The sequence below is a fragment of the Rhinoraja longicauda genome, chromosome 31, assembly GCF_053455715.1.
Source record: "Rhinoraja longicauda isolate Sanriku21f chromosome 31, sRhiLon1.1, whole genome shotgun sequence".
NCBI lineage: Eukaryota > Metazoa > Chordata > Chondrichthyes > Rajiformes > Arhynchobatidae > Rhinoraja > Rhinoraja longicauda.
Genome location: NC_135983.1, coordinates 28,968,534 through 28,984,349, shown reverse-complemented (window position 1 = coordinate 28,984,349; position 15,816 = coordinate 28,968,534). Strand labels below are relative to the sequence as shown.

Below are 15,816 nucleotides of genomic sequence, written 5' to 3'. Positions count from 1 at the left end.
GGGGGACGTGATTACGTCACCGCGCGGGCAGCACGCTGACACCAGGGGCGGGGTTACGCCCTGACGTCACCACGCTGGGCGCTTACTCCTTTCTCACCCGAACGGCATTGCCCACGTGATGCCCAGCGTGCTGCCCGCGTAGTGACGTCAGGGCGTTGCCCACGTCAGCCATCCCTGCCCTCCACAAATGCTGCCTGAAAGAGGAAGATGGGAGGGTGGAGAGAGGAGGACAGAGATGGGGGGGGAAGGAGGACAGAGATGGGAGGGGAAGGAGGACAGAGATGGGAAGGGAAGGAGGGAGAGAGGAGAGAGGTGGGAGGGAAAGAGGGAGATGGGGTGGGAGGTGAGGAGATGGGAGATAGCAAGGAGAGGTGAGAAGGAAGGAGGGAGATGGGAGGGAGAGGTGGGAGGGTGGTGAGGGAGAGGTGGAGAGAGGGAGGGAGAGGTGGACAGAGATGGGAGGGAGATAGGGGATGAAGAAGGAGGGAGATAGGGGATGAAGAAGGATGGAGATAGGAGGGAGGTGAGAAGGGAGAAAGAAGGGAGATGGGAGGGAGAGAGGGGATGAGGAAGAATGGAGATGGGAGGTAGGAGGGAGATGAGAGGATGGTGAGAGAAGGGAGAGAGATAGGAGGGAAGGAGGGAGAGGGAGAGAGGGGATGAGAATGGAGGGAGGGAGGGAGAGGGGATGTGAAAGGAAGGAGAGGGGAGGAAAGGAGAGGGAGATAGGAGGGAGATGGGAGGGAAGGAGCGAGTGAGGGGGGATGTGGAGGGAAGGAGAAGGGATGAGGAAGGATAGAGATGGGAGGGAGAGGGGGGAATGGTGAGAGGAGGGAGAGGGGGGAATGGTGAGAGGAGGGAGAGAGAGATGGACAGAGATGGGAGAGGGAGAATATGGGAGGAAGAGGGAGAGAGGGGATGAGAAAGGAATGAGGAGGGAGATGGGAGGAAGGTGGAGGAAGATGGGAGGACGGAGGAGGGACCCAACCTGAAATGCAATCTATCCATTTCCCCCCTGACCAGCAAAATTCTTCCACCACTTTGTATTTTACTTAAGAATCCAGCTTCTGCAGTCCATTGTGTCTAAATTGTTATTTTAAAATTTGCTTAATAAAAGTACAAAGCTGAAGTTTATGTCTAAACTGGATTATTTTTTCAAGCAGCATAGTGATTTTGGATGAATGACTGCCTCATGTGCTACTGGTGACCATGTTTCTAAGTGTTTAATGTATTGTAATTGTTTTAAAGGAACAGGCAATAAATCAAATGTATTATAAATATGATGCAATTAATTGAGCAGAAAATCATTGAAAGATGACTACAAGGCACAAAATGAACAGACAAATGGTTTTATAATGTAAGAAGGAACAGCAGATGCTGGTTTACACCAAAGATACAAATTGCTGCAGTAACTCAGCGGGACAGGCAGCATCTCTGGAAAGAAGGAGTGGCTTATGGCGAGTCGTAGGCGATGTGCGTTGAGGTAGACGTTTATTGTAAGATTAACAACCGTGACAACCAACGCACCAAACGACAGACAACCATAAATCTTACTGTCTCTCTCGGAGTTCTAAACCAGACTGCTCTGTACCTTTACCTGCGCACCACCTCACCTCTTCTACCAATCAGAGGGTTCGATGGTCTGGACCAATCCCTGTGCCCCTACATGACCCCCCCCCCAGAACCCTCGGCGCAGTACCGGGCAGGTGCCCGGACCACCCGACCGGAGCCGGTGCGGAGAGGAGAGGGAGGCCCCACCGGGGGTGGGGATGGGGAAACCGGCACGGCGGGAGGAGGGGGAACTGACGGAGCCGGAGGCGGCAGTGGCAAGGCGACCGGGGGAAGAGGAGTCCCGAACGGGGGCAGCGAGGGGGAAAACTGCTGTACGGGAGCTGCGGCCGGAGGTCGGCCCCGGCGAGGAGGTTGAGCCGCTGTGACGGGCTGGTCTGGGTCCAAATAGGCAGGCTTGAGGCGGGACACCAAGACGACCTCTTGTCGTGTGCCCACTTCTAACGTGAAGGTGACTGTGCCTTTCTTCACTACCCTGAACGGACCCTGGTAAACCGGCCGGAACGGGGGACGGTGGGCATCGATGCGCTGGAACACAAATTCGCAGTCGCCCAAGGCCGCCGGGACATGTGAAGGAGGATCCCCGTGACGAGAAGCAGGGACCGGGGCCAGGGACCCCACCCGCGCTCGGATTGAAGCTAAGAGTGCTGGCATGGAGGGAGGGGGGTAGAACATTGAGGGAGAACGTCGCCTGGTACCCGCAGGGGCGAGCCATAGACCAGGTCTGCCGAGGAAGCTCCAAGATCGTGCTTCGGGGCCGTGCGGGTACCCAGGAGAACCCATGGGAGCTGGTCGGCCCAGTCGGGACCGGACAGGCGGGCAGTGAGGGACGCTTTAAGCTGCCTGTGGAACCGCTCCACCATCCCGTTGGCCTGGGGGTGATAGGCGGTGGTTTGCTGTAATCAGGACCCGCACAGCTGAGTCAAAGGCACCCACAGGGACGTCATCACTACCTGCTGTTCTAAGACTCCCCCCACCGCCACGCCGGAGGCATCGACGGTGAGGGCGGTGGGGGCAGAGGAGCGCGGGTGGACGAGCATGGTGGCGTTCGCGAGGGCCAGCTTGGCCGCCGCGAAAGCCGCGTCGGCAGCAGGGGACCACACGAGCTCGGTGGGGTTACCCGCGAGGCATTGGAAAAGGGGGCGCATGATCTGGGCTGCCGCCGGGACGAATCGGTGGTAAAAATTCACTATGCCTACAAATTCTTGTAACCCTCTGATAGTGTCGGGGCGGGGGAAGGAGCAGATAGCAGCCACCTTCTCGGGCAAGGGAACGGCACCAGCCTGTGTGATCCGATGACCCAGGAAATCGACTGAGGATAGTCCGAATTGGCATTTGGACGGGTGTAGGATCAGACCGTGGTCCTGCAACCTTTGGAATATGGAGCGCAGGTGGGACCGGTGTTCGTGAGCCGACCGACTTGCCACGAGAATATCGTCCAGATATATGAATACAAAAGGCATACCCCGACCCACATGATCCATGAGGCGTTGGAACGCCTGGGCGGCGTTTTTGAGGCCGAAAGGCATCCGCAGCCACTCAAAAAGCCCGAACGGGGTGATGGTGGCGGTCTTAGGGATGTTTGCGGGGCGAACCGGGATCTGGTGATACCCTCAGACTAAGTCCAGTTTTGAGAATACCGTGGCACCCTCTAGGCTGGCAGAAAAATCCTGAATATGCGGGATCGGGTATCGGTCAACCGTGGTGATGGCGTTCAGACGTCGGTAATCGCCACATGGTCTCCACCCCCCAGATGCTTTTGGGACCATGTGTAACGGTGAGGCCCACGGGCTGTCCGACGGGCGTATGATCCCCAGCCGTTCCAAAGTGAGGAACTCTTCGCGAGCGACTGCCAGCTTATCAGGGGGTAGGCGTCGGGCTCGGGCGAAAACAGGCGGTCCCTCCATAGGGATGAAGTGCACGACTCCGTGCTTGGCGGCAGGTGTGTCGAAACGCTGGACTAGGAGCTCCGGGAATTCAGCGAGTATCGCAGCAAACGGGTCGGAGGTCGTGGTGACAGCCTGGACGGTCGGGCTGGATGACACGGAAACCGAAGGAGCGGGGGGGTCAACGCTACTGGACGACGGCTACAGGCTCTTCCCGCGGACGTCAGGGATCAATGAAAATGCCCAAAGGAAATCCGCTCCCAGGATTGCCTGGCCTACATCTGCGATGATGAAAGTCCAGTTGTAGGTCCTGGAACCAAAGGACAGGGACATGTCCCGTGTTCCGTAGGTACGGACAGGGCTGCCGTTCACCGCAATGAGTGGGGGGCCGGTCTTACCTGATCGCGCTTCCTGGCAGGATGGAGGCACAATGCTGACAATCGCCCCGGTGTCCACGAGGAAAACGGTACCTGTATGTTGCTCAGCAAGGTAGAGGCGACAGTTCTGGCCGATCGAGATTGCCTCTACATTTGATCGGCCGAGGCATTTCCCGAGAATGTGCAGGGGCTTCTACAGTTGCGTGCCGCTGCTCCCCACCGTCTATGAAAGAAACACCAGCCGCGCTGGTGTGTTTCTATGTCGCGGGCCTGTTTCAAAATGGCCGCCGTCGACGTAGCAGCTTAGCGGGTTTTTTGAAAAGTGGCGGGCGGATGGGCGCCATCTTGGCCGTGCGGTCGGTCGCTCACCGGTGTGGAAACCCGATTTACTGAGCCGGGGCGCCTCGCCTTTGCCGCGACCAGTGCGTCCGCCTTTTCTGCGAAATCCATCGGGTCCCTGAAAGTAACGTCTGCTAGGACTACGCGGACGTCCTCTGGCAGCTTCTCGCGGAATGCCTCCTCGAACATGAGGCATTTGGTGTGCTCTCCCGCTAGAGTCATCATCCCCGAGCTCAGGTAAGTGCAGGAGTGTGCTGGCCCGCTGTTGTTGGCTGCGGCTGAAGGTTTTCAGCAGCAGCGACTTGAGGCCCGTATGCTTGCCGGTTTCTGGCGGGTCGGTGACGTACTGTGCGACCCGTGCGGACGTCTCCGACGGCAGGATGCTCAATAGATGGTAGAACCTGGTCTCGTCCTCCTGTACTCCCCGGAGGTGGAACTGTGCCTCCGCTTGGGCGAACCACAGGCGTGGTTGGTGGGCCCAGAACGGGGGCAGATGAACGCTGACTGCGTTCGGCGTCGATGCCTCCCGATGGGACATCTTGGTGATCTGTGATCACGTCGGGGTCACCACTATGGCGAGTCGTAGGCGATGTGCGTTGAGGTAGACGTTTATTGTAAGATTAACAACCGTGACAACCAACGCACCAAACGACAGACAACCATAAATCTTACTGTCTCTCTCGAAGTTCTAAACCAGACTGCTCTGTACCTTTACCTGCGCACCACCTCACCTCTTCTACCAATCAGAGGGTTCGATGGTCTGGACCAATCCTTGTGCCCCTACAGGCTACTATATATCGGCAAGATCAAGCTCAGATTGTTTTGCTGAACACCTCTAGTCCTAGGAGCCCACTAGTTGAAACACCCTCTCCACGTCCACTCTAAGCCTGTCACTATTCTATATGTTTCAATGAGGTCCCCCCTCATTCTTCTAAACTCCAGCGAATATCAGCCCAGCCGTCAAATGCCGTAATCATGTTTTGTCTTTCTGCTGACTGGATAGCACGCAAAGGTTTATCGCTGTACCTCAGTACATGTGACAATAAACTAACTAAACTAAACATTCCCATACTGACCTTTTAGTCCTGCGCCTCCTCCATTGTCAAAGTGAGGCCAAACGGAAATTGGAGGAACAGCACCTCATATTTTGCTTGGGCAGCTTACCACCCAGTATTATGAATAATCCTTCTCTCCAGAGATGCTGCCTATCCCATTGAATTACTCCAGCTTGTTGGGTCTATTTTCGGTATGAATATTGATTTCTCTAACTTCAAGTAACCCTTGCATCCCCTCTCCAAACCATCCACCCTAGTTCTCCTAGTTTCACCGTCCTGATTAATTTTACTGTTTACATGCCTCATTGTCACCTTCCCCTCAGTGGACATTGAACAATTTTACATTTCCTTGATCATCGTATGCTTTGATATGTCACTTTCACACCTTACCCTTCCATACCTAGTTTCCTTCTCACCTGACTCTCATTCTGAATAAGGGCCTTGACCCAAAATGTCACCCATTCCTTCTCTCCAGAGATGTTGCCTGTCCCGCTGAGTTACTCCAGCTTTTTGTGTCTATCAATGGTGGTATTATACTTAGTTCATTATCTTCTGAAGGCACCTGTGGTTCAGCCGAGGACTCCTGTAGGAATCTTTTGGTTCAAGTTCCATCCTAGAATCATGAACAAAACAGACATACCAATCATTGAGGGAGTGCTGTACTGTCTGTAGTATTTCAGGTGAGTTGGTAAACAAATTATTTTAAAGACGATGATCAAGGAAATGTACAATGGCTCTTTGTTGGCTGAGGGAAGAATGACAACGAGGCATACTAACAGTAAAATTAATCAGGACAGTGAAGCTAGTCAGAGAACTAGGTTGGGGAGAGACAGGGAAAGCAAGGGTTACTTGAAGTTAGAGAAATGAATACTCATACCGCTGGGTTGTAAGCTCCACATGCAAAATAAGAGAGAAACAGGAGGGAAGGATGACCGATACAAACTCCACATCGATCACCTGTTCACACTAGTTTTATGTGACCCCCCACTCTCTCATCCACTCCCTACACTCTAGGGGCAATTTACAGTTATCAAATTAACCTTCAAACCTGTAATGTCTTTGGAGTGTATGGGGGAAACCGGAGCACCCGGAGGAAATCCATGCATGTGAATGGAGAATGGAGAATGTGCTAACTTACAGACACACACACACGCACAGACACACACAGACACAGACAGACTGACACACACACACAGACACACACACACACACACACATACTGACACACAGCCAGACACACACAGACACACACAGACACACACACGCAGACACACACAGACACACACAGACACAGAGACAGACAGACTGACACACAGACACACACACACATACTGACACACAGCCAGACACACACAGACACACACACACGCACAGACACACACAGACACAGAGACAGACAGACTGACACACACACAGACACACACACACATACTGACACACAGCCAGACACACACAGACAGACACACACAGACACACACACACGCAGACACACACAGACACAGAGACAGACAGACTGACACACAGACACACACACACATACTGACACACAGCCAGACACACACAGACACACACACAGACACACACACACGCAGACACACACAGACACACACAGACACAGAGACAGACAGACTGACACACAGACACACACACACATACTGACACACAGCCAGACACACACAGACACACACACACGCACAGACACACACAGACACAGAGACAGACAGACTGACACACACACAGACACACACACACATACTGACACACAGCCAGACACACACAGACAGACACACACAGAGACAGACAGACACGGAGACAGACACACACAGACAGACACACACACACACACAGACAGACACGGAGACAGACACACACACATACACACAGACAGACAGACACACACACATACACACAGACAGACAGACACACACAGACAGACACACATACTGACAGACAGACACACACACATACACATACTGACACAGTCAAACACAGAGAGACAGACACAGAGACAGACAGACACGCACACAGACAGAAATATACACATACTGATACAGACACACACACACAGATACACACAGACAGACAGACACAGACAGTGCCGGAGGTCGGGATCGAACCAGTGTCCCGGGGGGAGGGACGGTCGCCGTCACTGCGCTTTGCGGCAGCTGGGCTGCGCTTTGCGGCAGCACGTGACGGGCGGCGGCGCCTGCCTTGGCGATGGCGATGTTCTTCGCTGAGGAGGACGACGTCGATTTCTTCTCATCAAGTGGCGGGTCAGTGTCTCCCCTTCCCTCTCCCACCCACCCCGCCATAACATGGCGCCCCCAACACCGGGAGCCGCTCGGCCCGCGGCTGCTCCTTGCCCCTGTCATCCTTCCCTCGTATTTCCCTTCATAATCTCTGTGTCTCTAATAATAACCTCCTGCTCGCCCTCTAATAACCTCTCAACTACATTGATTATCATTGTCATTATTGCACTATTATCGTTTGTTTTTTTGTGTGCATATATATATACATGTATATGTGAGTATGTGTGTATATAAACACACACACTGAACTTTTTTCTCATTTATTATATTGTTTATAGTGTGCTATGTTTACATATTCTGTTGTGCTGCTGCAAGTAAGAATTTCATCGTTGTATCTGGGACATATGACAATAAAACACTCTTGACTCATGACTCTCACTTCGGCAGTTTACAAGCCAGTGCCATGAATATTGAAGTTCGATACAAAAACCAGAGTAACTCAGCGGGTCAGGCAGCATCTGTGGAGAGAAGGAATAGGTGATGTTTCGGGTCGAGACCCTTCTTCAGACTGAGAGTCAGGGGAGAGACAGTGAGAAAAAGGAAGTGTAAGGTGTGAAAACAACAGATCAAAGAGAATAAAATACAGATATGAAACAGATATGCAACTTTGAGAGGTTGTGCGCTTGAAGATAGTTTTAGGGTCATGACTTATCTATGCCTAATAACGTTGAGTGGGCTTTCAGTGTATCACAATGTTTCATATACATACTTCCACCTACCTGATTGCATTGCATGAGTTTAGACATTTTCTGCAGTTTAATTAAAGGTTAGGACATTTTCTCATACTTGACAGCCATATTGAGATATTATTTGTAGAGTCATACAGCATAGAAACAGGCCGTTTGGCCCAACTTGTCCATGCTGGCTAAGATCCCCATCTTCGCAAGTTCCACCTGCCTGTGTTTGGCCCATATCCCTCTAAACCTTTCCTATCCAGGTACCTGTCCAAATGGCTTTTAAATGTTGTTATAGTACCTGTCTCAATTATCTCCTCTGGCAGCTCGTTCCATACACCCACCACCCTCTGTGTGAAAAAGATGCCCCTCATGTTCCTACTAAGTCTTTCCTCTGTCACCTTAAACCTTTGTCCACTGGTTCTTGATTCTCCTACTCCTGGTAAAAGACTGTGCATTCATCCTATCTATTCCCCTCATGATTTATACATCTCTCGAAGATCCCGTCCCTTACCTTATCCTCCTGCATTCCAATGAATAAAGTCCTAGCTTGCCCAACCTCTCCTTTTAGCTCAGGCTCTCAAGTCCTGGCAACATCTTTGTAAATCTTCTCTGCACTCTTTTCAGCTGAATGACATCCTTCCTTAGCAGAGTGACCAAAAATGAACACAATATTCCAAATGCAGCCTCACCAATGCCTTGTACAGCTGTAACATAACATCCCAACTTCTATACTCAGTACCCTGACAGATGAAGGCTAATATACCAAAAGCCTTCTTGACCACCCGATCTACCTGTGATGGAACTTTCAGGAAACTATGTATCTGCTCTCCCAGATCCCTCCACTCTACAACACTCCCCAGGGCCCTGCCATTTACTGAAGGGCCTGCCCTGGTTTACCTTTCAAAAATGCAAAGTCGCACTTATCTGCATCTGCAGGTAGACTGGGAAAATCAGGTTGGAAATGGACCCCAGGAAAGAGAGTTTGTAGAGTGCCTTCGAGATGGATTCTTAGAATAGCTTGTACTGGAGCCTACCAGGGAGAAGGCAATTCTGGATTTAGTGTTGTGTAATGATCCTGATCTGATAAGGGGACTAGAGGTAAAAGAGCCATTAGGAGGCAGTGATCACAACATGATAAGTTTTACTCTGCAAATGGAAAGGCAGAAGGGAAAATCGGAAGTGTCAGTATTACAGTATAGCAAAGGGGATTACAGAGGCATGAGGCAGGAGCTGGCCAAAATTGACTGGAAGGAGGCCCTAGCAGGGAAGACGGTAGAACAGCAAGGGCAGGTATTCCTGGGAATAATGCAGAGGTTGCAGGATCAATTTATTCCAAAGAGGTGGAAAGACTCTAAGGGGAGTAAGAGACACCTGTGGCTGACAAGGGAAGTCAGGGACAGCATAAAAATTAAGGAGAGGAAGTATAACATAGCAAAGAAGAGTGGGAAGACAGAGGATTGGGACTCTTTTAAAGAGCAACAAAAGTTAACTAAAAAGGCAATACGGGGAGAAAAGATGAGGTACGAGGGTAAACTAGCCAATAATATAAAGGAGGATAGCAAAAGTTTTTTTAGGTACGTGAAGAGGAAAAAAATAGTCAAGGCAAATGTGGGTCCCTTGAAGACAGAAGCAGGGGAATTTATTATGGGGAACAAAGAAATGGCAGACGAGTTAAACCGTTACTTTGGATCTGTCTTCACTGAGGAAGAGACACAATCTCCCAAATGTTCTAGGGGCCGGAGAACCTAGGGTGATGGAGGAACTGAAGGAAATCCACATTAGGCAGGAAATGGTTTTGGGTAGACTGATGGGACTGAAGGCTGATAAATTCCCAGGGCATGATGGTCTGCGTCCCAGGGTACTTAAGGAGGTGGCTCTAGAAATAGTGGAAGCATTGGAGATCATTTTTCAATGTTCTACAGATTCAGGATCAGTTCCTGTGGATTGGAGGATAACAAATGTTATCCCACTTTTTAAGAAAGGAGGGAGAGAGAAAACGGGTAATTATAGACCAGTTAGTCTGACATCAGTGGTGGGGAAGATGCTGGAGTCAATTATAAAAGACGAAATTGCTGAGCATTTGGATAGCAGTAACAGGATCATTCCGAGTCAGCATGGATTTACGAAGGGGAAATCATGCTTGACAAATCTACTGGAATTTTTTGAGGATGTAACTAGGAAAATTGACAGGGGAGAGTCAGTGGATGTGGTGTACCTCGACTTTCAGAAAGCCTTCGACAAGGTCCCACATAGGAGATTAGTGGGCAAAATTAGGACACATGGTATTGGGGGTAGGGTACTGACATGGATAGAAAATTGGTTGACAGATAGAAAGCAAAGAGTGGGGATAAATGGGTCCCTTTCGGAATGGCAGGCAGTGACCAGTGGGGTACCGCAAGGTTCGGTGCTGGGACCCCAGCTATTTACGATATACATTAATGACTTAGACGAAGGGATTAAAAGTACCATTAGCAAATTTGCAGATGATACTAAGCTGGGGGATAGTGTGAATTGTGAGGAAGATGCAATAAGGCTGCAGGGTGACTTGGACAGGTTGTGTGAGTGGGCGGATACATGGCAGATGCAGTTTAATGTAGATAAGTGAGAGGTTATTCACTTTGGAAGTAAGAATAGAAAGGCAGATTATTATCTGAATGGTGTCAAGTTAGGAGGAGGGGGAGTTCAACGAGATCTGGGTGTCCTAGTGCATCAGTCAATGAAAGGAAGCATGCAGGTACAGCAGGCAGTGAAGAAAGCCAATGGAATGTAGGCCTTCATAACAAGAGGAGTTGAGTATAGAAGCAAAGAGGTCCTTCTACAGTTGTACCGGGCCCTGGTGAGACCGCACCTGGAGTACTGTGTGCAGTTTTGGTCTCCAAATTTGAGGAAGGATATTCTTGCTATGGAGGGCGTGCAGCGTAGGTTCACTAGGTTAATTCCCGGAATGGTGGGACTGTCGTATGTTGAAAGGCTGGAGCGATTGGGCTTGTATACACTGGAATTTAGAAGGATGAGGGGGGTTCTTATTGAAACATATAAGATAATTAGGGGATTGGACACATTAGAGGCAGGAAACATGTTCCCAATGTTGGGGGAGTCCAGAACAAGGGGCCACAGTTTAAGAATATGGGGTAGGCCATTTAGAACGGAGATGAGGAAGAACTTTTTCAGTCAGAGAGTGGTGAAGGTGTGGAATTCTCTGCCTCAGAAGGCAGTGGAGGCCAGTTCGTTGGATGCTTTCAAGAGAGAGCTGGATAGAGCTCTTAAGGATAGCGGAGTGAGGGGGTATGGGGAGAAGGCAGGAACGGGGTACTGATTGAGAGTGATCAGCCATGATCGCATTGAATGGCGGTGCTGGCTCGAAGGGCTGAATGGCCTACTCCTGCACCTATTGTCTATTGTCTATTGTCTATTGTCTAAACTCCCTTCACCACTCCTCAGCCCACTGATCATGAATATGCTGCAATCTTTGATAACCATCTTCACTGTCTATGATACCACCCACTTTAGTCTTATAGAGACATTATACGTACATGTACATTTTAGACATTTTCTGGAATATTATTGAAGTGCAGGATATTATACTATAAATGACAACTGTATTGAGACATTGTTTGTAACAAACATTTCTTAACTATTTGAAAAGACAACATGTAAAACAGTTGCAGAATGTCGAGCAGACAACATGACGTTGGGGAGCAATGCAGCTGAAAAAAGGCCCTTCGGCCCACCGAGTCCGCACCGACCACCGATTCCCGTACACTATTCTACACACATTAGGGACAATTTACAATTTTTACCAAAGCCAATTAACCTACGAACCCTACGTCTTTGGAATGTGGGAGGAAACCGGAGCACCCCGAGAAAACACGTACAAGCACCCCGAGAGAACGTACAAACACCAGACAGACAGCGCCCGTAGTCAAGATTGAACCCGGGTGTCTGGTGCTGTAAGGCAGCAGCTCTAGCATTGTGCTCTGTGACTCTGAAATATTCCAGAGTTGGGCAAGGAAATGTCCAGTCCCGCCCTAATTGCATGTAACAACCTTTCTTACAGTCAAGTCAAGACAAGTCAAGTTTATTTGTCACACGATGTGCAGTGAAATGAAAGTGGCAATGCCTGCGGATTGTGCACAAAAAAGAATTACAGTTACAGCATATATATAAAGTTAATAAGTTAATATAGAGAAGACAAAATTTAGTCCCTGGAGTTATAAAAGTTAACAGTCCTGATGGCCTGTGGGAAGAAACTCCGTCTCATCCTCTCCGTTTTCACAGCGTGACAGCGGAGGCGTTTGCCTGACCATAGCATCTGGAACAGTCCGTTGCTGGGGTGGCAGGGGTCCCTCATAATCTTGCTTGCTCTGGATCTGCACCTCCTGATGTATAGGTCCTGCAGGGGGACGAGTGTAGTTCCCATGGTGCGTTCTGCCGAACGCACTACTCTCTGCAGGGCCTTCCTGTCCTGGGCAGAGCTGTTCCCAAATCAGACTGTAATGTTGCCGGACAGGATGCTCTCTACAGCCCCAGAGTAGAAGCAATGAAGGATCCCCAGAGACACTCTGAATTTCCTCAGCTGTCGAAGGTGGTAAAGGCACTGCTTTGCCTTACCCGCCAGTGCGCCAATGTGCGTTGCCCATGTCAGATCCTCTGTGATGTGAACTTCAGGCCAGTGAAGGTAGTTAATATCCCTGTCAAACCTACACACCGCATCATAACTCAAGCACTATTGTCTTGAAATGATCTGTTTAGCAATAGTTCAGCTTCCCAAAGAAAGCTGGACTGAAAACCCTGTGTTTCAACATAATTGAGAGCAATTAAAATTACAATTGTCCAAAACATATTACTCTGTAGACACACATTGAAGAGGAAATTAAACTGAAAATGGAGAAATGAAACAAAAAATAATTTCAATGAAGAAGTGTTAAATAATTAAATTTTGTTCCATGTTTTTTTTAACTTCTTTCAATTTGCAGTTATTTCATGTAAACTTGATTATGATAGTGCAAAACCCACAGTTCATAGAGTAACCCTCGAGATGCAGAGACTTTAGTGGTTCGGACTCTGCCTTAATATGTTGCTCCAAGAGTGGAGTTGTACGATGTGGTTCAAGAAACTGATGTTTGATGGGAAGAAGCTGTTGTTGAATATTTGCAGCCCACTGAGGAAGTAGAGGCATTGGTGAGCTTTCATTGTAATTGCAAAAATGTGCTGAAATCAGACAGATCATCGGGTTTGTGTTTGCTCAGGAACATGCGTGCAGCTGTTGACTCTCCCCACCACTACCCTGCCAGTGAACACTGCACCGTCCTTAGGCTTTCCCATCCTGAGTCAACAATCAGCTCTTTGTTCTTTCCAGTGATGAGAGCAAGAGTGTTGTGCTGGCACCACTCAGCCAGCTTATCAACTTCCCTCCTGCATGCTGACTCTTCCTTGCCAGTTATTCAGCCAATAATGGTGGTATAATTGGCGTTTGAACTGTGTCTGACTGTGCAGTCATGGGTGGAGAGCAGGGGGCAGCACGTAGCACCGATGGTCAGCAAGGAGGAGGAGGTGCAGCCAATCCATACTGATTGAGGTCTGCCGATGAGGAAGTCAAAGATCTAGTTGTACAGGGAGGAGCAGAGTATCAGTTCCCTAAATGTAATGACTAGTGTGGAAGAGTTGATGGTGTTGAACGCTGAGCTATAGTCGAAGAAAACAGCCTGACATACGTTTCCTATTGTCAATTTCCTATTTGTGTGGCACGGTGACGCAGCGATAGAGTTGCTGCCTTACAGCGCCAGAGACCAGGTTCATTCCTGACTATGGGTACTGTCTGTATGGAGTTTTTGCCTTCTCCCTGTGACCATGTGGGTTTCTTTGGGTGCTCCAGTTTCCTCCCACATTCCAAAGATGTGCAGGTTTGTAGGTTAACTGGCTTCTGCAAATTGTCCCCAGTGTGTAGGCTAGTGCTGGTATACCGGGAGATCACTTTAATAAACAGTTAGACAGGAACATGGATAGGACAGGTTTGGAGGGATATGGACCAAATGCGGGCAGGTGGGACTAGTGTAGCTGGAACATGTTGGCCAGTTGGGCCGAATGGTCTGTTTCCACACTGTATCACTCGAAGACTCTATGATTGATTTTTATTCAGAACTGTGTAATTTTGAACTGAACAAATTAAAAGTTGCAAGGGCAAAGGATGATGGGTGGAGGGAACAGAAGGGATGGTTTATGATAGGGTGGAGACCAGGAGATTGAAAGACACCGATGGAGCCCGCTGAAATGGTGCTAAAGATATGTATGGTGAGGTATATATGGACATTAAATTAAACGTGAAATACCCCCAGAAGAGAAAATTGGAGTGCGTGAGTGAGGGAGAGAGAAAACAAAAACAAACATTTGGAAAAATCTCATTAGACTGAAAGCATTAATTCTATATTTTCAACTATTTCCACCAAAATGTTTTGGCGTAAGTCATTTGAATACCATTAGCATTTTATGAAGACTGATTGAAGTAAACTATCTTCATGTTACAAAGAACTCATGATATGACCCAGGACTGGGGTTGTGATAGAATGAAGAATGGGATTAGTATAAATCGGAATTTGATGGTCAGCATGGGTATGGTGGGCTGAAGGGCCTGTTTCTGTGCTCTGTAACTGTGCAATGTGGTGCATGACTGAGACGGGTAATTATCTGAACCTGTGCAATTCAATATTGAATCCTGAAGGCTGTAATTTACTGAGCTGTTACATGAGATGGGCAAGCTTCTGTTCAGCTTTGTTGGAACAATGTAGGAAGCAGAAGATAGAATGGGATAGAAAATTAAAAGTAGGGTAGTAGAGTGATAGGCATGTCAGTTTATGTAACTGTTTTGTGCTGGAGTTTGTCACGTCTGCAGTTGTGTTTGGCATCCAAACTTCCGAAAGAAATGCGAGAGAGTAAAAAGACCTTGAGTTGGAAAACTCCAGTAAATGTCCCATCAGGATTGCATTAAACTGGCTTTATCACAATTTGACACCCTGTTTTAGAAATGTCTATGTCCAGTAAATGTTTCATTGTTTTTTGTATTAGTTAACCAGGGTGATGCATCAAGCCATATGTCTCAGATTTTACTGATTCCTTAGTTATGGGTTGGTACTGATTAAAGAAATTCCTCCTCATCTCCTTTCTAAAAGTACGTCCTTTTACTCTGAGGCTATGGTCTCTGGTCCTAGACTCTTCCACTTGTGGAAACATCCTCTCCACATTCACTGTACCAGACCTTTCATTATTCGGTAAGTTTCAATGAGGTCCCCCCTTATCCTTCTAAACTGCGAGTACAGGCTCAGTGCCTTCAAACGCTCACCTTATGTTAACCCAATCATTCCTGGGATCATTCTCGTAAAGCTCCTCTGGACCTTCTCCAAAGCCAGCACCACCATCCTCAGATAGGGGGCCCAGAACTGCTCACAACACTCCAAATAACTGTTCGCAATACTCCAAATAACTGTTCACAATACTCCAAATTGGCTTGGGTTTAAAGAAATGTAGGAGGCTGAAGCTTTGTAACTTAATGTTCCTCCATTACAGATTCTCCCCGCCTTATGATGCTTTGACTTACGATATTTTGACTT

General features: G+C 48.8%; 1 protein-coding gene across 5 annotated transcripts in view; it reads left to right on the top strand.

Moving 5' to 3' along the window:
* The first annotated feature begins 7,406 nt into the window (after positions 1–7,406).
* The window catches only part of fkbp15a (FKBP prolyl isomerase family member 15a), a 71,512-nt gene continuing 63,102 nt past the window's right edge, over positions 7,407–15,816 (top strand). For all 5 annotated transcript variants that reach the window (XR_013549196.1, XR_013549195.1, XM_078426149.1 and 2 more), the window contains exon 1: positions 7,407–7,499. Coding sequence is in view for 3 of the 5 variants with exons in the window: in XM_078426149.1 (XP_078282275.1) it covers positions 7,444–7,499 (56 nt within the window). In the remaining 2 variants the exon portion in view is untranslated. The remainder of the gene's footprint in view (positions 7,500–15,816) is intronic.